Source organism: Monopterus albus, unplaced genomic scaffold (assembly GCF_001952655.1).
Source record: "Monopterus albus unplaced genomic scaffold, M_albus_1.0 scaffold65.1, whole genome shotgun sequence".
Lineage (NCBI taxonomy): Eukaryota > Metazoa > Chordata > Actinopteri > Synbranchiformes > Synbranchidae > Monopterus > Monopterus albus.
Genome location: NW_018127945.1, coordinates 1,224,507 through 1,251,977, shown reverse-complemented (window position 1 = coordinate 1,251,977; position 27,471 = coordinate 1,224,507). Strand labels below are relative to the sequence as shown.

The 27,471-nt window shown below is 40.6% G+C and overlaps 1 protein-coding gene across 5 annotated transcripts in view; it reads left to right on the top strand.

Annotated features, from left to right (window-relative positions):
• The window catches only part of kiaa1549la (KIAA1549-like a), a 121,710-nt gene that overhangs the window by 49,166 nt on the left and 45,073 nt on the right, over window positions 1–27,471 (top strand). For all 5 annotated transcript variants that reach the window (XM_020604292.1, XM_020604291.1, XM_020604290.1 and 2 more), the window contains exons 2-12: window positions 2,173–2,877; window positions 4,548–5,360; window positions 5,909–6,024; window positions 9,242–9,464; window positions 12,442–12,575; window positions 13,440–13,608; window positions 18,018–18,077; window positions 18,899–19,059; window positions 21,010–21,181; window positions 23,225–23,385; window positions 25,211–25,246. In XM_020604292.1, the coding sequence (XP_020459948.1) occupies window positions 2,173–2,877; window positions 4,548–5,360; window positions 5,909–6,024; window positions 9,242–9,464; window positions 12,442–12,575; window positions 13,440–13,608; window positions 18,018–18,077; window positions 18,899–19,059; window positions 21,010–21,181; window positions 23,225–23,385; window positions 25,211–25,246 (2,750 nt within the window). The remainder of the gene's footprint in view (window positions 1–2,172; window positions 2,878–4,547; window positions 5,361–5,908; window positions 6,025–9,241; window positions 9,465–12,441; window positions 12,576–13,439; window positions 13,609–18,017; window positions 18,078–18,898; window positions 19,060–21,009; window positions 21,182–23,224; window positions 23,386–25,210; window positions 25,247–27,471) is intronic.

Here is a 27,471-nt window from a genome sequence, read left to right as displayed (position 1 = left end):
GAATTGTCTCTCGGGGTCAGGCAGGGTGAGGATAGGAGCTGAGCAGAAGCGCCGCTTAAGCTCAGAAAAAACTTTGTCTGCCGAGGCATCCCAGGCGAACCGTCGTGTGGAGGAGGTGAGTCTGTGGAGTGGAGCTGCAACAGAACTGAAATCCTGAATGAATTTCCTGTAGAAGTTGGCAAAACCTAAAAACAGTTGAGTCTGTTGCCGGGAAGTGGGTGTGGGCCAGTCCATAACAGACTGGACCTTGGCAGGGTCCATCTAAATGCGACCGGTGGAGAGTACGAACCCCAAGAATGACACAGTGGGAACGTGAAAACAACACTTTTCTGCCTTTACATAAAGGTTGTTCTGCAGTAAATGTTGTAGTACAGCCCTGACATGGATTATATGTTTGGGCAACGACGAGGAAAAAATGAGGATATCATCCAGATACACGAAGACGTACCTATTGAGCATATCCCCCAGGATGTCATTGATCATGTTCTGGAAAACAGCGGGTGCGTTAGTGAGTCCAAATAAAAGCATGACAGGAAGCAAGAGGGGCAGGAACGTGACAAGCCTACGTTCAGGCCCAACTCGCTGTCACTATGTGCCACAGAGCAAGTGGAGCCCTTCATGCTGAAAAGCTGTAGTAGCCCTGGAAGCGATGAGCAGGAACAAAAAGAAAGATGCCTTTTCAGTTAAGTATAACAAGCATGTTAGTCTCCCTGTGATGCCTGAGTATTGGCCCTTGTCATTTCTAGCTTTATTGTTTCCTCGTCTCTCAAACTGACTATTGGAGCTCTGGTTGCTGGCAGTAGTACACAGGATAGACCCTGAAGAAGCTGAAATATAAATTGTCACTTGATTAATTTCCTCATTTAATCGAATTTCATATCCTATAAAAATGAGCAGATTACTCAGTGGTGGTAATTAATAGTGTGGTGGTTGAAATGCTTTATAGCAGGTGTCCAGAGGATGTACAGAGGCTAAGCTCAGAGCCAGCTATGTGAAGCCTCTGTTACTCAGAATCACTGTCCTTTAATTAACCAGTCCTCTGCAGAGGCACAGGGAGTATGGATAGTATGTGACACACATGCACACTTAAGACATAAGCAGGCTATAATGAGTAGTTTGCCCAATACTGACCCCACCCACTCACCTACTTATGCAGAAAACAGAAGAAAGTCAGCGTTGACCTGAAGTGATGTCACCGCCTAACCTTTCTTCTTCAGGAGAAATGACAGATGCAGTAATTTGTGTCACCCAGTGAGATGGCTAGTGAGCCAGACAGACGGTCAGCAACGTTTTTCCTTATCTTTTAGTTGCACTGGTGCCTTTGAGACTGAATGTATTAGCCAGGATAATTGCCTTTGTCTGCCAAACTCTCATGTTTTGCTGAGGCCACAGCGGAGATGAAGACAGTTCACACAACATAGATAAAGGCAGAACCTAAATACTTTAACTGGATGTTATCTATGCTGCCCCATTTCTGTGTATCTGACTCATTTTGTGTCATATTTAAAAAATGAAAGATGACTATTACCTGCACATAACTCAGCAAACTTTGCTGGGGAAATGGTTTTCAATCTGAGCTGGGAGACTGAGTGGTTATGTATGTTCTAGGAATCATAAATCCATGGGCTAGCATGGCTAAGTGAACAGATCAGATTAGTATCCATGAAATCACAGCCGATGAGGGTGTGTATGTGTGTACTTGTGTCCTAATTTATGCACTATGGAGCATCTAAATTAATTCCCCATACTTTATCTTCTAAAAACATAAGCAACCTACTTTACACATGACTATTTTTCTACAGACAGATTATATATGTGAATTTGAGAGCAGAAGAAAAGTTTTTATGCGCTTATGATGAGTGTGTGTATGTGTGTGCAAGCAGAGCATTTTTAAATCTCCAGACAGTTGTGGTGGCATGATGGGGACTAATGATTTGTGGACTGCAGCTGCTTGTATGTGCATATGTGTGTTTATGTGTATGGAAGGGCACATGATGGATGAGTTTCTAAGCAAGTCATTGTCCGGCCTGAGGGATTGAGTCAAAGACTGCTCATGATCTTACTGCTTCCCTGGACTCCTAATTAAACACCATTTCTGCTTATTCTGTCATCTGCCCCTTTCTTCCTTTCCCTCATACCTCTTTCCTCCCTCTGTCTCTCTGTTTCCTACAGCTGAGGGAGGTCACCATGAGCCAATGAAGTGGGCTGTGTTACCTCTTGACCATGCAACGCCCTCCAACCTCTCAGCCACCTTCAGAACTGGAGACAGAGTCGGGGCTAACAACAAAGATGAGACTGATGCTGGTCCAGGAGCTTGGCCTGAGGGCAAAGTGTTTGCTGAGGCCAGAAAAGTGGTTTGGACTGAAACAGAAGCAGGAGTGCATGCTGGAGCAGGTCGCAAAGTCTTTGCCAAGACTGGAATTATGACAGGAACTGGTACCTGGGCGAAAGTTGGGGCTGAATGGAGGCCGGTGGACAGGGAAAGGGGTGACCTGCCAAACATGCCCAGGGACCCCGCTGCCTGGCTGGTGCAGCAGAGGCTACAGACACATGAAGAGGGCCAAAGACAGCAGGCAGCCATCTCATCAGTTCTCACCATGCTGGCAGAGACAACAGAGCTGAAAGCACCAGAGGTGGGGAAACCTTCAGGACTGCTCTCTAAAGCTGCTTGGACCAAAAGCTCCTCCTCATTGTCATCCAAAGCCTCTTCCTCCTCCTCCTCCTCCTCCTCCTCCTCCTCTACAACAAAAGCATCCTCTTTGCCTTCCTCCACCTCTGGAGCCAGTAACAGAGACAGTCGGACAGCGGGATCAGACAGTGTGTCTCTGGTTGCTGTCAACAACAACTCCTCTGAAAGCAACGGCAGTTCCAGTTTGGGTATGGTGCTGAGTTGTCTCTCATTTAAACACATTTCAGCTTTGATTTTTAAACTGTTTGTTAACCCCTCCCCCAAACAGAGACTGTCCAGTCATAGTTAGCAACAATAACTAGGTACAGCAGGCTGGTCAAGCTTTGATTGATCACCTTGAAACTATGTTCATGAAACGGGAATGAGAACCAAACCGCAGTTGGTGAACTTGTAGGGTTGTGTCATTTTTAAAAATCCTTTACAAAACTACACCCCAAGAGTAAAAGTGCAAATGATTCATTGACCATCATCTGCATCATTGTTTTGTTTTCTTCTACTTACTTGCAGCTATAACATGCATTATTTCCAAAGCCAAGGAGCATATCATTAGTAAGCAACATGATCTCTTACAAAGGAAATACAGAATAGTGACCTTATCCTGCAAGTCTTTGCTCTGGAAAAAGTAAAATAGATAGTTTGAAAGCATAAATCTACCCTTTGTCTTGTTAGTTCAAGAATGTTTTCTACTTAGCACCCCAAATATAATAAATAACATATAATTCCATTTGTATTTATACATGCATTCATTAGGTAGAGTAGCATGCTTATAAAATTTGTTTGCAACACTCCTGGGCTAGAAATACTGTCATCACAACCACTTTAGCAACAGCCTAAACAACCATCATCACCATCATCTTCTGTTTGTCATCATCTTTATCATATTACCATCATCATCATCATCTTTGTCCTCATCTTGACCACGACCATGTCCAGTCCCATTCCACCAACTCCATGTCTCCCCACTTCTTGTCACTCCATGATCACAAAAACAGTGACATCTTCTGCAAGGTAATTTTATATATACAATATATTAACTTTGAACACAACAATGATCCAAAGCCAATATCTTGTTGCCCAGTATTTTAAACCCACACTAATCACACATTACAGTCAAATTAAAACATGGCCTCATGTGGTGATGTGAGTGGAGGATAAGAGGAAACCTGGATCTGTCTGTCTGAAAGGACTGATTTCCTCTTGACTGTTCACTCCAGTCTCCTCTACATCTCTCATGGATATGCATCTTGTACAGTGTATCAGCATCTCATTTGATTTAGATGGATTGAATAAATCCATGGTGTTAAAGTACTTCTCTGGTTTACACAGTGAAAATCTCCTTATCTCCTCCTCATTTTAAATCTCACTCTGAGCATATCATATAGCCTCACCTCATGTTATTTAATATAATTGTCAACAAATGCCATAAAAAGACCAAAAACAATGTTGTGTCTCAGTGTTTTCAGAACTTCCTACCCTGCCTGTGCCGCTCAGCCCTAAGTCCCTAACTTCCTACTCATATAGTTTCATTTCTAAGAGGCCACAGCTGGGCTCAGTAGTTTGCAACCAAAGTACAAAGTGTATTTACTGGGGGACTATTTTCATCTCAGAATATTTATTTTTCTTTTAATACCCATTTCATCTACTCAGTATTTATGGTAGCACAATGGTATATTTTCAAAAAATAATAATAATTGGACTGGATGGTGTGGCTTAATGAGATATATCAGGCTTTAGACTGAACAGTACATAGTAGTATCAGTTCATTGCAAGTTTTGTTCTTTGTATGTGATTTGTTAACAAGAAGAAAAATATCCCCAGACTTTACTTTCATTATGTCCCAATGTTTTCCTTCCTGCAGAGGAGTTAGTAAGCAGTCTCCCAGCCTGGGATCTCCCCACTGTCCCCGAATCGCTCCTATCCACAGTGGGCGACCATGACATCACACTTCCTGCCAACGTCACCAGCCCTTTCTCCACCCACCAATGGAACACCACCGTGCCCATGCACACTAGAAACACCTCACGATACCTGACTACATCAACCACCACCATGAACGCATCTCTGTTGCTCACTGCCACACCGTCCGTACAGTTATCCACCACAGCAAGCGCACAAACACCACCAGAATCTGTGACGGCTTCAAACACCACAAGCCAGGACACTGTGACCAAAAATGACATTGAGCTGACGGCAGTAGTGGAGACTACGCCCTCAGTGACCACTATTACTGTGACTGCTGATGAGCCAACGACGCAAGAAGGAACCACTGGGAGCACTACAATGTTTCCACCCAGTACCACTGCTGCTAAAATCACACAGCAAATGACAAATCTCAGACTGACCACCGCAGCTACAACTCAGCCTAAAACCACCACTACAACCACACCTGCCCCTACTACCACCACTACTACTGTCCCCCCAGTCACCACCACTACTGCTCTCACTACTACTACTACTACACCTCCAGCTACTACTGCTGCCACCACCACTACAACAACAACAACAACAACAACAACTACAACCACAACAGCAGTGGTACCTGTGACCACTGTGTCCATCGCGGTCCAAACGTCACCACCTCCTACCATGACAACAGAACCTCTGGCCAGTACCATTGCAGAGGAAAGTCCCTTACCATGCAACGTGACTGAGAAATACTGGGTCAGAACAGGTGTGACATTGATGTATCTCTCAAAAAGAATTAAAGTGTGAATATTTTAAATGTGTGGGAACCAGAGAACAGAAAGTAAACAGAAAGATGAATGGCTAAGACATCAGGGCAATCCTGTAAAAAAGACTTTACTGTTACTTTGGGTAAGGCATATACCCCTTATCAAATCATCTACTACACACTCAGCATTAGGCTGAGACAAGCTTTAGCCATTTTTCTGGAAAAACAATTACAAAGTAATGATGAAAACACATAAAATGCCATTTCAGAAGCATAAGCACAATGTACCTATTATGTAACAGAGATGTACTTACATGCACACCAATTAATTAAAAGTGGCACAAAAACAAGGGCAGATTTTCCTCCAGCATAAACAGTTAGATTAATAAGAAGCTGGAGACTGTAGCCTTTGACTCTATTTACCAGAGATGGAGTGGTATTATTTAGGGGTGGGGAGCAGGTTTACACAGTCACCAAAATACCTGTGGTCACATATGCACTTCAAAGGAGAAAACATCCCTAAGCTCTAATCATGTCTTCCTTCCCAGTTTTGTCCATTGAGCTGTGCAGGAACCATCTAGACCTGATCCTGAAACAGAATCTGTCTAAAGGACTGAGCCATGCCCTGCAGAGAGCCTTGAATGATTCCACTGCCTATGCACAGGTCAGTCTGTCTTGGCTTCAGAGCTCGGTGGACTCTAACCAATGATCAGTATCCAGTAACCAGGGATTTGTAAATGGTAGGTAAACAGGTAATAACCTAATAAAGACAGGACAGAAGTAACCACTGATCAGTGGTTAGCCTATTTATGTGAGCAGCTAATAAGCACATTGTTGTGCTTTACAAATACATTTTAAGGGCCAAGTGCATGGAAAATTCATGAGGGTCTCAGTAGACTATAGCTCACACATGCATGACTAGTAAACACACGTCAGTGGCTAATAAGCAATTGATTTTTTTATTTGAGTACAAAGTTGCCTTATCAAAAGTAGATACACAAAACAGCATCTAATTAAATTCAATTCAGTTTTATTTTTATAGTACCATATCACAACAAAATAATCTCATGACACTTTACAAAGTCTAATATTAAGGTCTAGACCTTAATATTATTAATATTATAGAGTTAAAACCCAACAAATCCCCCTTGAACAAGCGCTTGGTGACAGTGGGGGAAAAACTCCCTTTAATAAAAGAAACCTCAGACAGATCCTGGAGAAGTTAAAGAAATTAAATTGTAAATTAGTAACTTACTTACAATCTACTTATTTTAAATACTCCAATATTTGCATTTCACTTTGCCACATTGTTGGCTCTTTATGTGCACAGAGATGTTCTTTTTAAGTATGCCATCATCAGGTTACAGTATTCTGCAGTATTCATCATTTTCTCCACCTGCTCATCCACCTCACAATGATTCATCTGAGTGGTGCTAGAACAAGATGACAAATGTAGAGTGTGTTGTCTGAATAGAAATGATACACACACACTCTTACTCTCTCACTCACATACAAACATGATCATGGGAAACAAACCCAGAGTAATGATTCCTTTTTTCTGCATTATAACAGTGCAGTCAAGTGTGCTTTCTGTGCTCACTGTTTTTGTCTTTGTTTTGATTTGTCCAAACCTTTATGTTTCTTTTTCAGCCTGGTCTTTTTTTATTTCTTTTTCCTCTCACTTATCTGTTTCAAACAACAGCTCTATCACTCCCTTCTTTTGTATTTCTCAATATTTAGGTTTCTCATATTGCTCACTTCCTCCATCTACCTGATCTGATTGCTCATATAGATTGATTTTCTGCCAACCTGTCCATCGTCCATGTTCTGCCTGTCCGCCTCGTCATCTCTCTGTCTGTCTTCTGTCTTCATCGGACTGCTTTTCTATTTTTATCCAGTTTGTGTGCCTGCTCTGGGAGTGACTCAGTGTCTTTAAGCTCTAGTCCACTTTCATCTATGCCTTGCCACACAGAAGACGCACACACACACTCAAACACACAGACTCCTCAGCTATCATCCTGTCCTCTACATCAGATAACTGGATCAGTCTGTCGAGAAACAGTGAGGGCAACAACAACTGACCAGAACTTTAAAAGCCATGAACTATAGGCAGTGTTTTGAGGCATTGTTGGTAGACAGATATTGGCTTCAGCAGGGACAGGTATTGTTAGACTGCATGACATTAGCAGGCAGCTACCATATACTGGGGCGGCTGTGGCTCAGGAGGTAGAGCAGGCTGTCTTCTAACCAGAAGATTAGCGGTTCGATTCCTAGTTTGTCAAATCAACATGTCGAAGTGTCCTTGAGAAAGACACTGAACCCCCAGTTGCTTGTGGTAATGACACTGGTGTGTGAGCATTTGGCAGTATGAATGGCCAAGTAGAATTTGTTTTCTTTACCTTAGAATGAGTCTTTATATTTACATGGAGGCCACCATATTTTTTTTACAGAAGCCCAATGGACAAACCACACACTGGCATAAATTTCAAAATAAGATGCTGTGGATCTTTCATGTTAGGTAGAAACTCAAATGGATTGATTTAAAATTAAACTTTTTTCTTTAGATGCTTTTATGTGTTGCATGTTTTGTCCCCGGGTTGGAAGGAATATTATGTCATGACCCACGCCAATAGGCTCTGGGTTGTCCACTTAGAAAATAAAGGAATTGATTTCATATTTTTTAAAAATGCACCCAATGCTGGCACAATAGACACTTTTGTAGACAAATGTGTATGATCTATGATCAATGTCCAGCAGCACACTCATGAACATTAATTAATAGTTACATACGATGGGCAAATCATTCATGTGTCTTAATGTGTTACAAAGCATTTACTGGCTGTTTATATACCACTTATAAATGCTTCATTGTTGACCACTTTTGACTTCCTCATGAGCCTTATACAGCTGCTAGGTTGTTTTTGTCTCACTTTTTTTTTTTTGCAAATAAAGTCAGCCAGACCTGTGCTCAGCCTCTGCTATCACTTATTTCTCCCTGATGAAAGCAATGAAACAATTTGGAAAGTAATACGCACAACCACACTGTTCAGTGATGCAGTACATGGTCTTGGTAAATGGTCTTATACTTGTATAGTGCTTTTCTCTGCTTTGCAGCACACTCAAAGGGCTTATTTTCTGGTGATTACACACGAATGAAAATGTAATTATGCATTCTATAGCCCATTATTGCTAATAAAGCCTTCTAGATCTTACACACTGCACTTTTAAATAAAGATAGGTAGGCATAGGTTGGAAAACAGGTGAGTTTATTTAATTTTTTGTTAGTACAAAGAAGAGAGAAGAAGAGGATAGGAGGAGAGAGGTAATGAGATAATGTTTCACTAAGGGTTTTGTGTTTTCCTGAGAAAAAGTGCAGCCAGAGGCAGAGCCAGCTAATGCTCACAGGTGAAAAGAGAGGAGAGGCAGTATGATGACAGAGGAGAGAGCCATAGCAACAGCCACAGCTGCTCAGTGTGGTTGAAGGTAGAGAGTACAGAAAGGTAGGCGGTGTATAGTTCCAGAAATACAAGCCTTGACTCACCACCGATTGTTATCAGATTCATAACTGTTGAAGCCTCAAGTGAAGATATGCCCTCCAGACAGATTTGGCTATTCATAATCTGATGCACGGATATTGTAAACCCATAGATAATGAACCACATGTATTAGAAAAATATGCTTTCTAGCTCATTTGCAGGATAGTGGTCTGAGTTTGGTTCACGTGGTAGCATCGAATTCTTCTCTGATTCTGTTTCTTTGCAGTGTGTTTTATTCTAGATATACTAGTGTCACCATGTTTCCAGGATATGTGACATAGTATTGCTTGGAATACATAAAAAATGGTACAACTTGAATGTTTCACTTGTTTTTTTCTATTCCAGGTGGAACGTGACGACTGCAGTCCCCACAATATGACGCTGGGTTACTATGTGGTCTCCGGCAAAACTGTCTATATTTCCTCTGTGGTGGTTGAGGCTCTGAATATTTATGGGTTTGACAAGCTGCTGTCAGACATCAGGCGACACACCCTATTGGTTAAGGCAGTTCTGGCTCCTGTGACAACCTGGGTTCCCGCTCCAAACATTCACCTGCAGCTGAAAACAGGTAATGAAACCTGATGGAACATAAGATAGATCAACATTTACATAACAAAATCCACCAAAAAGGCTTGATTATAGCCTGATAGCATACATATTGGAGGTGGAGTGTAAAAAGATGAAGAATCACAGAGGTTGGAGATATGCAGAGAGGGGGAGGGTGAAAGTATGAGCTTAGGGAGTGCAGTGAAAATGCTATGAACATAGTGGAACGGAGACACAGGGGAAGAGCAGAGCCAAAATTAGAAAATTCTGATTACATGTCTGCTCTCCTTTACCCTTCTCTTCTCTGATTTCCCAAATCCCATACACACTCTCATGACTGCAGAGCAACAGCAAATTGGTCCATTCTTTAGTCAGTCTCTTAAGCCTCTTTTAAAAACTAATTTGTGTGTGCAAACGCACACACACACACACACACATCTAAATTGAATCTTGTGGGGACAAGGAATGGAAAATCAGTGCTATTTAAAAGATACATGTACAGACTGGGAATGCAGTACTTAAGGACTTTATTTTTTAAATTCATGTTGATCCAGTGTCCAGATTAAATCCAGTTACATGATGTATTTTGCAGTGGTGTTCCTGATTATATTAAAGCCCCTATGTGGATGTTTACTTCACCAACCCCAGACTTTCTCTTTGTCTGCTTCCTCCTGCAGAGTTTGCAGACACTGAAAGGCCACTTCATTTCCTCATTCATACAGTCCATAGCCTATCAAAGTGCAAACTGAGTGTATTCATTTTCAGAATTTTCTGTTGAGAGAAGAAAATAAAAAGCTCAGTTAGATAGTCGCCTAACAGTTTGCTACCAGTTTGTAACAGCAAACCGTTCATACCATTAAAATTCTTTGATTTGTTTTTATATCACTGCTTGGTTTGGAGCAATCATACATCTCTGATTTTCTCATCTTGTATTCAACATCCAGACCCCTCAGATCCCCTTTGCAGCTACTGCATGCTCACAGCCCAGATCTAGAGGTGACTGAGCCTTTTCTGCTGCTGCTCCCAGACTGTGGAGCCACTTAGTGTCAGGTCCTCCTCATCTACTGCCACTTGTAAATCCTGGCTAAGGACTCACCTTTACACAGCTGCTTTCGAGTACATAAAGTAATTAAATTAACAAGTACACTCTTGTTTTATTTCCATTACTTAATTAATTTTGGAAAGTTTGCCCCTCTTGTCTTAATTTGTGATTGCCATTTAAATTTTTTCCTGTGAAGCACGTTGATCAGTGTCTGTTGTTTTATTATAAATGAATTGGACTTGACTTGACTTGATTACAAGCTGGGCCAACTGTTTGTGTGTGTTGTTATTGAGAGACATAGCCCACACTTATATACGCACCACAGCATTTTGAATTTAGGTCAGAATGTTGTTCCACTGCTAATATCCCAATTCTCTCAGGTAAAAAAAATAAAAAGGAGATTGAGTGAGTGCAGAAAGAGAATGGAGGACAACTGCTGTAAAAGGACTGAGACAACATTAATAACATCCTCTGTAATCTGTTGATGGACTCAGTATTGTTTACCCTCGTCCTCCCTGGTGCAGAGCTGTGCAACGCTGACAGACAACTCTTTCTCGGTGTTCTCAGAAGTGATAATCCTCTTTCTCCGTTGCAGTGCTTAGGTTTATCGGCCACACAGGCAACATCTATCTTGAGCACTACTTTCATTAACACTGACAGCACAGCCCCAGATACAGGTTCCAGATATAGCTTGATGAAGTGGATTGTCTTTTATTGTTTCATTTCTCTTTCTCCAGCTCCTTTCAGGTGTTTTCCCTAGTTTCCTAGTTCTGATAAATACAGTTATTCAAAACATTTCTAACTCTCCCATATTCTTCTTATATTACCAAACATACAAGAAGCTCTGTCTTCTCTCCCATGCTCTACAGGATGAACTCCGTCACATAAAAAGTTCCCTTTCTAAAACACAACTCAAGTTTCTTAGTTCCATCTATCAAAAAAAAGTCAGACAGTGAAGACATTTTACAAAAAAAGAGTATTCCTCAAGTCATCCATCAATGAAAAATAAAATATAAAATGTATTTCATCTTCAATCTCACCAAATTCACATAACAAACATCATCTTTTATCTGCCAGTAAACCTGCCTCTTCTGATTCTGATAGCTAAAGGACAAGTACCAGAGTGTAACTAAGCAGAAAAAGATCTCTGGCTTTTTGACAGGTTCAGTCTCACAAAACACTGAAAAAAAGGACTCACCGGGTCTTTGGATTTACACAAATTATGCTAGTATATGCAACGCAATTCATTCATATTTCCTCTGTTAACATAATTCAAACAAGTTAACCCCTAAAGAAAATCATGTTGGTGTTACACATTATCATTGTGTGGGACCGATGTACACGTTACAATCAAGTAAATCCAACAAATCCTTTTTTTCAGTGAAGGCTCGACCCCATAATTGTCCTTTATTTGACAATATGTCCGTAATTTAGGTTTAGACAGGCAACTCACAAATCTGTTCCATAGTCAAAACATCTCACCCGTATGTCTGACATTAGGTGGTTCCCAGCCCATATCTCCTCTAATGGTCAAGACTGCGGTAAATTTATGAACTCCCAGAAATGCATGCATAATATACTATATTACATTTCACCTGTTCATTGAACCCTTGGTTGCCTTCTACAGGATATACACATGATTTATACAGGTGTGTATAAGTTCAAATCCAGTAAATAAGCTTCTAAAGAATGCTTCTAAGAACTGTTAAAAAACCCCACTAAAGAAGAACCAACCACCCTCCATCTTCCACGCAGCCCACAGTTTAGTGAATAATTCTCTGAGACTTGGTAGATTTTAAAACAGCACATTCACAACACATCATTTATTAAAACAAAAATAAAGTACTGGTTTGAAGGGAGTAATTGTCATTTATTGCTTTCTTTTTGTTTTTTGTTTTTTAATCCTAAATGGTTTATTTATTTCAAATAAATATAATTGTCTGTCTTGCACTTGTAGTGTTGAGGTTCGTCGGCCCGACGGACAACATCTACTCTTGCAGTTTTGTCCAGATGCTGGAGCAGAGGCTGGAAAATGCCTTTGATGAGGCTCAGGACAAAGTGCTGGAGACCTACAACAGGCTCATTGTGGAGGTACTGTATGGGTTCATGGAGGCTATTTTTAGTGCCACATGTAGACAGACAAGCAGTCCATATTTGTACTGTATGTGGCATTATTATCAGGCTAACATGAATAATAAAGCTTGAGGTAAAGATTTTGACTCTTATATAGCTTTTTTTTTTTACATGCCTGCTAATTAGTGGCCACAGTTTCTGCTGGTTCATTGTGCAAGTGCTTTCCTGCAAATTAACTTATAAAACACAGAATATTGCTCTGTAATTCACCAATGCAAATCACAAAAGTCAGACACATAGTGGTTTGTTTCCAGAGACCCAGTCAAGGCTCATGTTTCTACAGTGCAGTTTTATATTTAAACCCTTTTGGTTCTATTTCCTACTTTTGTGTCTCTTTGTCTCTTGCTATCAGGGTTCGCTCATGACTGCAGGATATACAGTACATGCACACACCATCATAATCATAAAGCAGGTCTCAGCAAGGACAGGCAGATGTAGGGACTATTCATAATTCATCCTCTGAAATATTAGTGCTCATGGAGGAATGTGATAGAATTCCTCATATCTCCTATCATCATCCACCTCACTCTGGTGACTCAGTCACATTATTTTCAGACCATCGCACAAGTTATAGAAGAAAAAACACATTGTTCATTCAAAGTGTCGGGCCCTCTGTTATGCATTCTTTATGCCGTCTTAGACATTTGGCATTAGATATTTCTGCATGAATGTTTGAATTATACATGTGCCCAGTGCTGCCTCTTTATGTGCTTGCTATAAATAAAGAAATCAATAAACATTTCAATATTGTACCTGTGGGGCACACAAAGACTTATTTGACTGATTGAACTAAAATATTAAAACATGTTTGTTTGTCCTCAGATCCAGAGTGTGTCTCAGGAGCCAGGCTCTCCGTCAGTTACTCTTGTGTATGTGGTGAAGAATCAGGATGCCATTCTTAACGGTACAATCTCCAGCGGCCTCCTCAACCAGCTGACTGCTGAGCTGGTGGGCTACTTCCTGTTCTACCCACCCCTGGTCATCGCTGAGCGTAAGTAAACCAATAGTGCACCTACAATGAAGGTCCTAATGGACAGCTGTGGTGATGACACATACAGGTAGATCTAATTAATGATCAGTGTGATGTTAGCTCTCAGGTTGATCAGCTACCTTCAACTCTTCTGTCCAGTCGTTCTTTAACGTGTGTAGATAATAGGTGAATTTCTTTCAAGGTGCCCTGTAGAATTTTCTTGCAAATAAACAAATTTGTGTTTTCATTCAGTGTTTCATACCAAGGTACATTATGTGTATCCTGGAGGTCTAAAAAAGTGTGGTATTTCCTTCCTCATAAAACATTTGCAAATCTCATTTTTGAATATTCTAAATCTTGATTTGTTTACACCCCTGTTTTTCTAGCTCACACTCTTCTCAACAAATGTGCATTACTTTAATTTGCTTGCATGTTACTGCCAACAATTGTTGTTCAGTGTGAAACTGACAGCAGGAACGTGAATCATGTCACCCTGCTTGTGTGCCACCAGCACTGAAAACTGATTTCCATTCATCTCCACTGTGTTAGAGTAGAGGCAGAAATCAGACATGTATCTTAAAACATGAACAAAGGAAACCAAAACTAAATTCATGGCTAGAGGCCATGAGATGTCACTGGAGATGAAAATGTTTTTGTCACTGGGGGAAATGATGCTTTATTGTGTTGACTTCCACCTTATTTGATAGTAGATCAGTAAAGTTGATGCCACTATACAAACATTCGTATAACTTTATTCTGTGTTTTGATGCAAACAAATCACGTGATCACAAGACCTAGAATACAATGAAAGAACACGTAGTCATATACAAATTAGCAAGTGAGGTCATCTGGCAACTTGTCAGATACTTTGAGCTGTCAGCAGCTACATGTGAGATGGCTCCACTGCTTGTGAACAGTTCATTGCTCATGGACACTCATTCGCTTGATGTACTTCTGAACCATCTTCTCAGAGCCACTGCTGAACAGTTAATGATGAATCTGTAATCATTAAGAGAAGGATATAAAGGAATACAAAGTTCATCTGTGGACAAAGTGCTGACATAAACATATGGTATGTAATGTTTAGCTAATCCTGCAGTGGATGCACTATACCAGAGCTTATTTCCTGAACATTATAAAAGTAGATGTTTCTATGGCTGCCATTTCAGGAGTTTGATGTAAACTGACATTTAAAAGCATACATCACAAAACAAGTGACATTCTACTGACTTGTCATTATGCTTTCTAATGGCTGTTATCTCAGTTGACTATGACAAAACACAGATCTCCCATTACAGTTTGTGTTCATTAATACTGGATGTGAAATCTGTTAGAATTTTCATTATCCCTCAAATGTTTATTATCTTCCTTTATTGTTGTATTTCTTGCACTACTTGCATTGTATTTCTCCAAGGTAAAGACCACTCTAACAGATTTGGACATGCTGATGTACATTTTGCATCATAATGTTAGAGAAAAAGAATCTCAAAGCAGTACTGTATCTGGAAAGTGTGAAGTAGCCATGTTTTTTTTTTTTTTTTACATACAGTAGTAACCCTCAGGTTGTTGGGGCTGACTTGAAAACACAACAAGGCTGGAGGCAGCTCCTGCAGCCATGCTCCATGTGTTTTTGTGAGATTTTCAGCAGCAGGATAGGAACAAGTGTGCTGAGCTGAGCCTGAATTCTAAAAGAGGATGTCTGCACTCCAAGCTTTATTTCGGTCTTGAAAGGCTCAGCGGACCGAGGCTGGAGGTACAGTAGTATGGAAAACATTACTGCAGGTTCTGCATTAATGAAGCCACTGCTGCTGTTTATTTTCTTCCACTAGAACTGGACATTTGGAAGAGTCCGATCCCTTCATGCTAATTTTATAGTCATTATGTAACAGTTGTTGTCCTGCTCATTATGTGCGGCAGTGAACTGCTGGGCTGGGGAGGATTTACATAGCATACGGAAAGTGCCTTCATAATAGATACCACAGTAAAATTGTTGCAGCACTTCACACAGACACTGTTGTATTTCACTTTATTAAAAGACATTATAAACATAAGTGGAATACCATAGACCCCATAGATGAGCTTGTTTTGCATTCCACTTTGGCCTCCAGTACCATCTGTGAGATTTAAAAAGGGCAAACAGCTGTACAGTCTCTATCATCTGAATCATATCATAGGCAATCTGTTGTCCAAGTCCCCTGAATGAGCAAATTTTAGCCTGGTGATATTAGATTAGTATCTATTTGTGTGTACTCTGAACACCCAAGGCACTAAAACATCACACTTCACATGGCCACATCCGAACCAACTGGGCATCACCATGGGAACCCTGTCTGCTCCCAGAAGAGATAAGTCTGTTGATTTTTTTTGTTTGTTTGTTTTGTTTCACTATTTCTGGTTCACTTTTCTTTGCTTAAGCAACTATAGGGACGTGATGGATGTTCTTAGTGCTTAGAGCCTGTTATTGACAAAATACATCCCCCACATACTGTATTTTGTTAGGAAGAAACATGTCATGTAGTGCAGTGGTTTATCTCACTGGTGTGCTTTCAACAGTTTTTTAACAACAGTGGAGGTCTATGGCACAGATGAATGAGCTAAACAAGGTTCTTTTATTAATCATGACAATGGACAAATTGATATAATAATATAGCGTAATAAAAATGATTAATGCTCAGTCAAAGAATGGCTACAAACATTCATAGACACACTGCTACCAGTGAATAGTCCAGACGTGTACTGGTACAGACATGCTGACTGGGCTGATACTGAGAGCACAAGTGTGTGATCAGTTCTTCTGTAATCAGAGTTGCCTGAACATTGACCTTCACAATCCGTTTACATGCAGGGTGTGGCAACTGCCACCATGTCTGCAGCGTGTAACCATTTAAGGGGATAGAACTCTCTGCCAACCTGAGCAAATTTTAAATTTATATTTTTTAAAAAGGTCAGTTATGACAACTTATTTTAGAATAAATAAATCTTTTATAAAATTGTTTATTTTTTATTGACTGAAGTCAAACTATTTGTATTTATATTGGTGTGTTATTTCCCTTCTCCCTCTTTTTTGGGCAGAGATCAGCTGTAACATTGCAAAACAATTCCCTTGGGATCAATATAGTTTTTAACTCTTGAATCTTACTATTATTAAACTTGTTTCAAGTGTTGGTTCTTCAAAGTTAAGCTGGAATTATCAACAAGTCCCTCAAATTAAATGATAATGTCGTGCAGTGGCACAGTAACATAACTGTAATGGGCCCCGGTGCAAATTTTTTTCCATGCCTTATCCCTTTCCCAGGTGCACGTGCATGCTCCTGCACACATGTATGTACGAACACACACACACACACTCCAGACAATTGCATGGAGAGTCTTACCATGCAAGTCCCATCCTGAAAACCAGCCACTGATCAGCAACACAAACAGTGGTTAATCCAGGCTAATCAACGGCCTCCCCTGGACTCTAACCACCACAGCCTCATTTCTCCAACTTTGAAATATCCAAAATATTCAGCCAGTCTAACGGCGCTACCAAATCAGCACAACGGTAGCTTACACTGTGCCAATAAGCACAGAACAAGTAGCCATCAAGAAAAGCACAGCAACTTGTTATAGATCTACACAGTAGGAGAATAGATTCAACATGCGTAATGGCACCAGCAGCCAAAATGTTATCACGGACACAGATTACAGTAAGTGTGCATTTTCCAACAAACTGTAGATTTAAATCCCTGATCCCATTCCATGACAAAGGGAAGCCTGCATCACCTATTAGAAGCTCATCCTATGGGCTTTGTACTCAGCAAAGTCATTAACAGTGCTGCTCAAATCCAAATTCCTTGCTCGTTCCTCACCTCTTTTTTGTTGGGGCTCTCTAAAGAAGAAGCTTTATTTTATTGTCATTGTAACATGGACAACGAAATTTTGTTTGGAGCTGAGGGTGCAGATTCAGGGTTGTGGTCTTGTGTATGCTAGCTCCCTGTCACACTGTCATGGGTTACTGGGACACCTGAACAGGACAGAGCCATTGTGAATATTATTAGCGACACCCATGCCTTTCCTACTATGAAAACATATATCTTACCAATACCAATATCTTAAAATAAAGTGTTATTTTTATCCAGTTACTACAAACTAATCAACTTATTACTTTAGCACAGTAGTATTGGATGGTTTGTGGGTCTCGGGAGATCAGCGGGGGCCTTGGGTCTACTTGTAAGTTAGCATGGTCATGATGTTACCCAGCAATCTTTATACATTAAAAAAATACAATAAAATGTTTAAAATATAGTCAATATTTTTGGAAAGTTCCATAAGGATGTGAGAAGTGGTGAATATGAAGTATATGCACGTTGTAGGAAGTGCATCAACACCTGGTCTGGCTTCCTGGTCTTTAGTCCTGTAACTTTCTCCCTCTGTCTTTCTCCCTCCAGCGCTTGAATACCATAATCTTAACACATCAACCGCAACCAAGCACTATTGGGTGATAACAGGTAAATTGCTTTTCTACACACAAATACACACACAGACAAAGTGCTACTGGGTGATCAGTGGTAATTAAGAGCTGCATCGATCGCACAGAACAGCAGTTTGTTAAATGCCCTGGCACATGCTGTTGTGCAGTTTAACACAATAGCCCTGGCTTTCCACATTTCCCTTTCCTCCACCATCCTTCCCTCCCCTCCTAACACCCCATCCCTCACTCTTTCACCCTCTGTGCCCAGCATGTCTTTAGCTGATCTGTTCCTGGGAAAACCTATTGATGTATAATTCACAGCTTCCTGATTGGGGCAGGGGAACCGATCACTTCACATCACATCACAGCCTGGGTGTGAATGATGTGTCCGTGTTTTTGATGAGTCTGTTTGTGAAGTTTGTGTGTGTGAAGTCTGTTCACTGCTTCATCTCACTTATAGCCTCTAGTAAGAGACACACTCAGGTGCAAGGCTGATGCAAACACCTGTGTGTGATCTGTGTGCCGTTGTGACTGTATTAGAAGTTTCTGTATGAGTTCCTTTTAAATGGAAGGAACAGTCATCCAGACCTCTTAAATATCCCACTCATCTCTTCTCTCCTCCTTTGTTCCCCTTGAATACCAATATTGTCCTCAAATGCTCTCATTATGACATTTTCTCCCCATCTTTACATATCACATCCCCACCTCACCCATCTTCTCCTTACATCCCTCCTCATGCTTTTATTCCACCACAAACTCAATCCCCTCACCTGTCTCCTGTTTTGCTCCTCTTTATCTGTCTCAACATCTTCTTAACCCCTAAACCCCTCCTTTGTCTGCTGGCATCTCTCCTCACAGTGATCCAGGATGTGGACAGCTCCTCCCTGGAGGCCAACTACCAGAGCTTTGCCAGCCTGATGGAGCAGCGGCTGGCTGAGCTCTTCCTAGTGGCCGGAAGGCAGGGCATTCGGACGGCACGGTCACGGCGGGCCACGACCGTGGGGGGCTACACCATACAGGTAGGTGGGAATGGGCTTTTTCTGTGTCACTGTTTGTCTTTGTGATGATGGAGATGGTGCCTCTGTTCTTTGAAAAAAATATTTGCACCTGTCTAAGTGAGTTGACATCTTTGCTAACAAGAAATGTTTAGACTTATTCAATTCTGCAAGGCGTTTATGATGTGAACTCTGGTCTAGCGATAATCTTGACGTTACAGTTAGGTTTAGGTGACAGTAATGACTTTATCATACCATAGTTACACTTTACTTCCAGTTTTTAGGCATTCTGTATGTACTGAGATTGTCTACCTTCCAGGTAGCTGCCTGTTTCTACTTGTTTCAATACACAAAATCAAATAAAAACATGAGAGTTGCTTGAGAAAGGTAATCCATCACAGCAATTAATCACATGCACAGTATGTTTCTATTACAGTTCCAATTAATAGTAAAATAAATTCTGTGGGATTCCAGTTGTAATGTTGCTGAATAGGATTCAAATGCAGATAATTAGGATGCCCCTGAAAGATCAGGATGGAATAGTTTCTAAACTTCTTTTTAATCACTAAACTCAATGGTCAAGCAAAAAGTTCAAGCATTCACTAAATCCAACATTTTAATCGTGATAATTTGCTGCTTTCTGTGGTAGTAAACTGAATATATTGATCAAACAGAGCAAGTAATTTGATAGCATCACCTTGGGCTGAAGAAACTAATAATGTTGGCTTTCTACATTACATAAACAAGGATTCGATTATTTGAGCATTTTTCTGTGGATTAATAATAATGAAAATATTTGTTAGTTGCAGCCACTGTGAAAATGTTGTCATTCCATTACATAGGTGGCTGTATGATGATTATAAAAATGAACCTGAATACATGTTATACAACCAGATTTTCACTGTGTACTGAAATGAAACCATCTGATGCCTGGAAAGTATGAAAACAGCTGAAAATCTCATGGTATGCAGTGTTTTAGATTAGTATGTTACAGATGAGGTGGTAGTGTGTTCCATAGTGTGTGATCTAAAGCCACTGTCTCTTCTGGGCGGTTCAGTGTCTTGCCAAAGGACACTTCGACATGTGGACTGCAGGCATCGAGATTCAAACTTTCAACCTTCTGTTTGGGAGACAACTGCTCTACCCACCACACCACTGTGTTGTCAAAAGGCAACAAAGAACGTAGTCTTGCTGGCACTTACAGTGCCATGGGAAGAGTGGATGGAGGAGGCTTTTGAGCAGAACAGGGAGAAATATGACAGTCTAATCAATGATTGCCATAGACAAGGTTGGAAAGGGAAGTGCATGCCTGTAGAGGTTGGGTGCAGGACAGTCTCTCTGTAGAGCCTATGCTGCACTCTGCATTACAGGCAAGAGGAGGAGAAGTGCCATCTATTGCAGCACAGAGGCAGCAGAGAGAGCCTCTAGATGGCTCTGGATAAAGAGGGCAGATCCGTGGTTGAGTGCTGCTAGGGCACAAGTTGAGGCTTGATCAACCTCAGCTGGGTCGCCTGAGCTGATGTTTAAAAGACCCAAAACACCCGATGACCTCAGGTAACATCACTGATAATGTACCCTATCTATGCATCAGAAGATGTGTCATTTCAAAAAAGAACAGCTTCAGTGCTCCCCTCCCCTCCAAGTCTCTGAACTCTACTGGAGGGATGAACACCATTCTTCTAACAGATATTCCCTTATGTGGTGTTTTGATGATGGTGGTGGAGGCTCTGTTTAACACGTCACTCCAGCATCTCCCATAGGTGTCCAACTGGGTTGAGATCTGGTAACTGTGAAGGCCACAGAAAATGATTTACATCATTTTCATCAAACCATTCAGTGACTATCATCTTTGAAGAGACCACTCATATATTCTGTTTTTTCCTTTCATTTGTCACCCATCTGTATTTATACTTAGTCCAGTAAAAAAGCCAGTATCAGCCTGAGATACTGGACACTTTATTACTACTCTCCTAGATGGTGAGTATGCGTCGACTGCCTGGTCCCAAGAACCCAGCAGAGATGACCTACTATGCCCAGCTGAATGGAGCACCCATCCCTGGAACCACTGCTGCAAAGACCCTCAGCAGTCTGGACTCCCAAACCATGGCTCTGACACTGGGATACTTCGTACAAGTGCAGGCTGAACGTAAGCTTACTCAACATAAAATGACAACCAGATAAAAAAGGAAACATTCTGGCCAGACAATGAACACAAGAAAAGTTATTGGAGAACATACAGTACATGACATTCTATTTAACAAAAGTGATACATTAATAATAGACTAATGAATAATTAACCCAGATGATGTCATCAGGGTTATTTTTGTTTTAGACTTTACAAAGTTCCCTCCAGAGCTGCAGAAGTAATTATGCAAATGTTTATACAGGCAGAGTAGTACTCCTCATAAATCCTGATCTTCAGGTGTAAAATTAGTGGAATGCCCTTTTATGTATTAAGCTTGCTTATGAATCCTGATGAGGTAGTTAAGACTAATTATAGTACACTGATTATAGTACATCCTCTAGAATACTACAGTAGGTAAATCAATGATTCATTATTTTGATGATGGAAGCCACAGAAGATATAGTCAACAGTAAATCATATTTTCATAGGAAGCTTTACTGTTATCTTGTAAAGTGTAGAGACACTGGAAAATTGAAGAATAGAAAAACATCATATTACTGTCAAATTAACTTTAAGTGAATAGTTTTGGTGTATATATTTATATTTCCTTTCTTGCAGAGACACAGGCAATGCAGTGATTTGGCCAACAAGCCATAATGTGTTAATTAGCGAAATTTAGAGATGCTTGTAGGTGGGTTATGCTACTGCTAGTGTTTCCCCTGGTTCAAATTCTTCTGCTAAGCCAAGCTGCAGTAATATAGTGCATAGAGTATTTACAGTTCATATATTTGAGTGGTATCGCTCAATATCTGATGCTAAAAGGAAACTGAATTAGCATATTTCCCAAATGTCTAACTAATCCTTTAACTCTAATGCTAGGATCTAAGTAACATACCTGTATTGTTTCTGTTTTTCTTTTCTATATTTACTCACATATTTACAGCACAACAGCACTGCTGCACTGTGAAACTCATTATTTTCAATGGCATGCATAGTGACACAACTGCACCGAGCAAAGCAGACGCTCAGTGTAGCACACAGTTCAGAGAGCAATGTAAACCCGTGGAGCCAGTGGACATGAGACATCCAGCCAGGCAGGGAAAGCACAGCACGAGCTAATGTGTGTCTGAAGTCATGTTCTGAATTCTCAGTTATATGACACATTTCACATTAGTAGTGTACATAGTAGTATATATGTTAGTATAGAGGAATGTCATGGAAACAGACTTCCATTCAAATGCAGGTCAGGTGTGTTTTAACAGCCAGAGAATTTGTTGTACAGCGGTAATATGTGGAACCATAGCTCTGTTACTTGTCCCCCTCAGTATATCAACAGACCTATTTTTCTTAATTTAGATAAGGATCTAAAGACATATAGTTTTCATACAAAAAACGTATAATGTTTTCTCTACTTATATAAAGGATGAGTTTAAAAGGCGACAGAAGTTAGCTAGTGACACACAACGTTACCGGGGCTCTCTGAGTGAGCCGGGGCAAAATGAAATCTCCGCCTACTTTGCTCTAAACCCTGTGGCCAGCACAGTGTGAGCTGCTTTCGGTCTGAAAGTCCCATTATATGTTTTGATGATGCACAGTTAACTGACAGACCACAGTTCTCACTCTGCAGCCATTGTAGAAACAACAAAACAGCCAGAGTTTAATGCTCTTTATGGTCTATTTGCTGAACTGAAGCGTAACAGTCATAGCTTACTGTGACATTCAGTAGCATTTGGGTTTTGCATACATTTTCATACATTACTATAATGTCCCATGTATCCGATAAAGCTTAAGAATTCAAATTTACAATTACAGAATCAGTGATTTTGTGTGTGTGCAATAGCAAACACTAGATCAAAGTAATAATTGGTAGGAATGTGAATAAGTGTAATTGTACCGCTTTTTTCAAATTATTCCTATAAGTGTGTGCAAGTGCTGGAAACGTCGAACTATGAATGACAATACAAAGTGTGTCTTTTGTAGTCATCACTGAAAGGTCATTTGGTGGTTAAACTGCTTGGAAAGGACAGAGTGAATAACACAGTCATAATATTTGTATATTTGTAGCTGTCATTAAGACGCCGCCCAGCAACCTGTGGATCATGGCCATTCTAACACCTCTCTTTCTGTTGATGGTGGTGATCGGTATGGTCGCCTTCATTCTGTGTAAGAGGAACAGGGCCATCTTCAAAACCGGGGCCTTCAGGACCTTTAAAACACGCTCCAAGGTAAGAACCTTTCACCCGTTGTTTCTATTACCAATTATGTTTCCTGCCTCCTCCTTCTTTTCTTCCCGATCCTTTCTTCTGCTGCTATTAATACACCAGCTGTTAGCTCTCTTGGGGTATTACATCTCACCCAAAAATGTTCACTTCTCGCTGCTTCACTTTAACATTCTCCCAGAAACCAAAACTACTGTGGAATTCTTACTAAGATGACACAACCTGGTTCTGAATGAGTGATATGCTGCACAAGTTATTCCTTCAGGTCAGGAAAATTGACTGTGGGCCTCACTCATTTTTTGAACTGCTCGATAGCCCATGGTCATTGCCATTCATGCATATTGCAAAGACACAATCAGCTGAGAGAAATGAACCAGTCTCAGTGAACTGGAACCTTAGGTGACAGTAGTGCTCACTCAACAACAGCTCATTTGAGGTTAAAATTTCAAATGAGTAGGTGTGCTAGCTGGTCTGATCAGGTCAGATTGTTCTCCTGCACACAAAGCAGTGCATGACACCAAAACAACAGCTACAGGGTGTGTCATTGCAGTCGCTGACAAGGTAAACATGCAACAAGCAGGCTAGCCTCATTTATTATGAAGTGGTTCTTGACATGGTTCAGCTTTGTTCAGAATTCACACCAGACCAAACCTATTAAATCTGTTTTACAAAAACTTTTGACAGCCAGCAGAGGAACCTCCCTAATACTATGAATAAACCATTACACAGAATATTCCTGTTGAGAGGTCACAAAGCAGTCAAATGCTTTGACCATCAGTAAAGTGCTGTATTCCCTCTTGGCCTGAGCAGTAGTATAAAAAAATATGTGTGCAGTGTTTTTGACAAATATCCAGATTCTAGGTTCTGGGTATGGAATCCAAAAGTGAAGCAGTTAGATGTTTTGACTCATGGCATATGTCTTGTAAGCCAGCTTTCTGATCACCCAAATTTGATCAGACCTCTTATTTGTGTATATTTGCCTATCATTTCTATCAGTTTAGATATCACAATTGCTTAGATTTGGGAACATGAAGACATTGTCCACAACAGCCAATCCAACAAGGCAGGAAATAAGGTCATAAGGGTTGTGAACAAGTAATAGCAGTTTAAATAGATTATTTAGACCACTTTACTTGGAAGTAAAACTACAAGGGAACACGCCTGATGTTTTGTGAATTGTCCATGTGTGCAAACACTAAGTATGATGGCTCAAAAGTGAACCAGCTGTGATGGAGACACAGTTTCTGTAAAAGTGTAGCTTTGACATTTGGTTTCTCTTCAAGCCAAGTTTGACTGACCATGGGTTTTGTTTAAAGGATAAGACTTTGGTTAAAGGATAAGGCTTGTCAGTGAAAGCCTGGTATACTGTTGCCTACCTCCTGTGTCATAGAACAACTTCATTACAATGAAAGCACACATGCTAGTTTGTAATGATATCAGTGTATGTGGCACTGTCCTGCTGGCTTAATTAATACTGACTAGAGCCCCAAATGTGTATTAATCCGCTCAAAACAGTCCCTAAACAAATGCGCTATTAATACTTGTTTAAGATTCACTACACTTCAGTATGAACCAATGGGCTGGGGGCTGAGTGCCACAGATACAGCAGGGCATGGAAGGTATTTTAGAGAGGGACTAACACATTGTTGGTTTAGATCTTTTCAAGAGATTTGTTGAGAAAAGAAATTACAATCACAATTTTGAGTGCATTGTTATTACCTGGAACAATGGCCCTTCTCTTCTCTTCTCTTCTCTTCTCTTCTCTTCTCTTCTCTTCAATTTTTTATTAACGTATTCCTGACATTGTCCCTTTGACTCTCTCCTTGTTTAGACCTCTTATCGAAGGGAGGGCAGTTACCACCACCAGGTATTTACTAAGCCATGGGTTGAATGGATTAGAGACTGACTGACTGAGTCAGTGAATAAGTGAACAAGATATTGGTTTGCTTTCTGACTTTTACTGGCCGACAGTGATAAACATTTGCTGTCCAAGCGCCTTGCTGGCCGTTTACTGCTGCCTGTGCTCCCTGTCATTGTTGCTGAGTAAATTCTTGCATGTGGCTACTGTGCTGTGGACATACTGTAACTTATAACACTATCCTCACTGGGCAATGATGAAAGGCAAACAACTGTAATAGCGATGTAACATTCACAAGCGCATTTCTTAAGATTTAAAATGTTTTGATTTCAGTCGATGGACAATTAGCAAGAAGAGGCTTGCTCATAAAGACAGACAAATGAATTCAGTCCTGCCAGCTAGAATTATAATTGGTGATCATAACCATAAATAACAGACCTGCAAGCCAAACCAATATAGATTTATTTCAGAGCTTTCACATTAAGTGACTCTAGCTGGTGCTGTCTAGACCACCTTTCTGCCAGTTCCTTTTCAAACCAGCTGTTTACCCTCTCAGATGAGGCCACTCTCGTCCCACGGTGGCTCAGCAGGAGCCCTACATGGATGCCCAACCTAATTCGTTTTTATATGAGGTTCTCCAAAGCATTATCACAGACCCAAAGCAGAGCTGCAGTGCTCAAATGACATACTGTACAAAAATGGCTAAACACTTTAAATCACAAAGAATCATGCAAAGACCATCACTATGGTTACTGTTGCTGTGTTACATGTCAGCTGCTTTGTGGAATATTTTGGTCCAGCCTTTGCCATCCTCATTCCTTTGGAGGTAAGGGAGCTGGAGCCTCAGAAACTACTTTATATGTACATGATTTGCATCCCTGCTTGGCCATATCTCCTTATAATTTAATGTTAACATTTCCATTTCCAAGCTCCAAGTTCTGTTTGGTCTCACAGACTTTTGTAAACATTTGATATGACTCATGTTGTGTTTAACGAGAAAGCCCATCAAACAAAATGTGAGGTTTCATAAGAGGTGCGCATACACAATCACAGTTTTAATCCACAGTGGTATTCGCCCCCTACTAATCCCAAACAGAGGCATGTATGAGCAAATGAGATAAATATTTCACACAGGGATATGACAGACTGTAGTTAAACAGTCACAGTTTACTAACACGTCATTTTCTTCAGGTGTATGCTTATATGTTCACTGCTGTATAAAAGTGGCATCCTCCTTTTTTAGATGTAATTTTGAATTCTTCTTGCCTACATTACACAGACAATGAGAGATGTGATAGTAAATGAGAAGACAGAGAGGGGTTAACATACAACCATGCCCCCTGGCTCTACCCAAATTGGGGATGTTGTGATTACATGGCCAGCACCTTGAACACTAAACCACCAGCAAGCACAGAATGATGCCCTTATAAACTGATTCCAGTATAAGAGATGGAGAACAAACTCTGCAGCCCTCTTTCTGTGCAACATGTGTCTTCAATAGTTTCAGCCCCTCTTTGTTTTTTTCCACAGATAACATTTCCTTGCTTATCTGCAGGGGAGGAAAAGGCAATTTCATACTGAAAAGACTGTTGTGTTGGAAGATATCCACTTGATTTGATTCATTTGTCTTGCAAACAATTTTGGCCTTGGCTCAGATTCAGAATGCTCTTTTGCATGGAATGGGTACAGTAGATTTTTATCCCAAATTTAACCATGCCCAACTACATGGGAAACAATATATCCAGTGCCTGAGGTTACAGGTACAAAAAATGGACACTTCTGTCTAGACCCAGCACATCCATGAGAGATGCTGAATATAGTTAAATATTAAACATAAGAGGTTAAACACTGAAACTTTCAACCAGAATCTTTGACTAAAATACTGCTTTTCAGTATGGAGTAAAAATGTCAAAGAAATTAAGGTGGCTAATTTTGATTTTTGACATTGAGACATTCTGACATTTCTGAACAGCACATCTTACAAAACATGTCCTGAATGACCATAAACCACCTGTTAGGTGGCTCTTTAACCTACTTGGCGGCCTGGCTGATCTCCCAGTATTGTGATCTTAACACATTCAGCATACATCTTGTATTAGCATCCATCCATCCATCCATTTTCCTCCGCTTATCCGGGACCGAGTCGCGGGGGCAGCAGTCCGAGCAAAGATGCCCAGACTTCCCTCTCTCCAGACACTTCCTCCAGCTCCTCCGGGGGAATGCCAAGGCGGTAC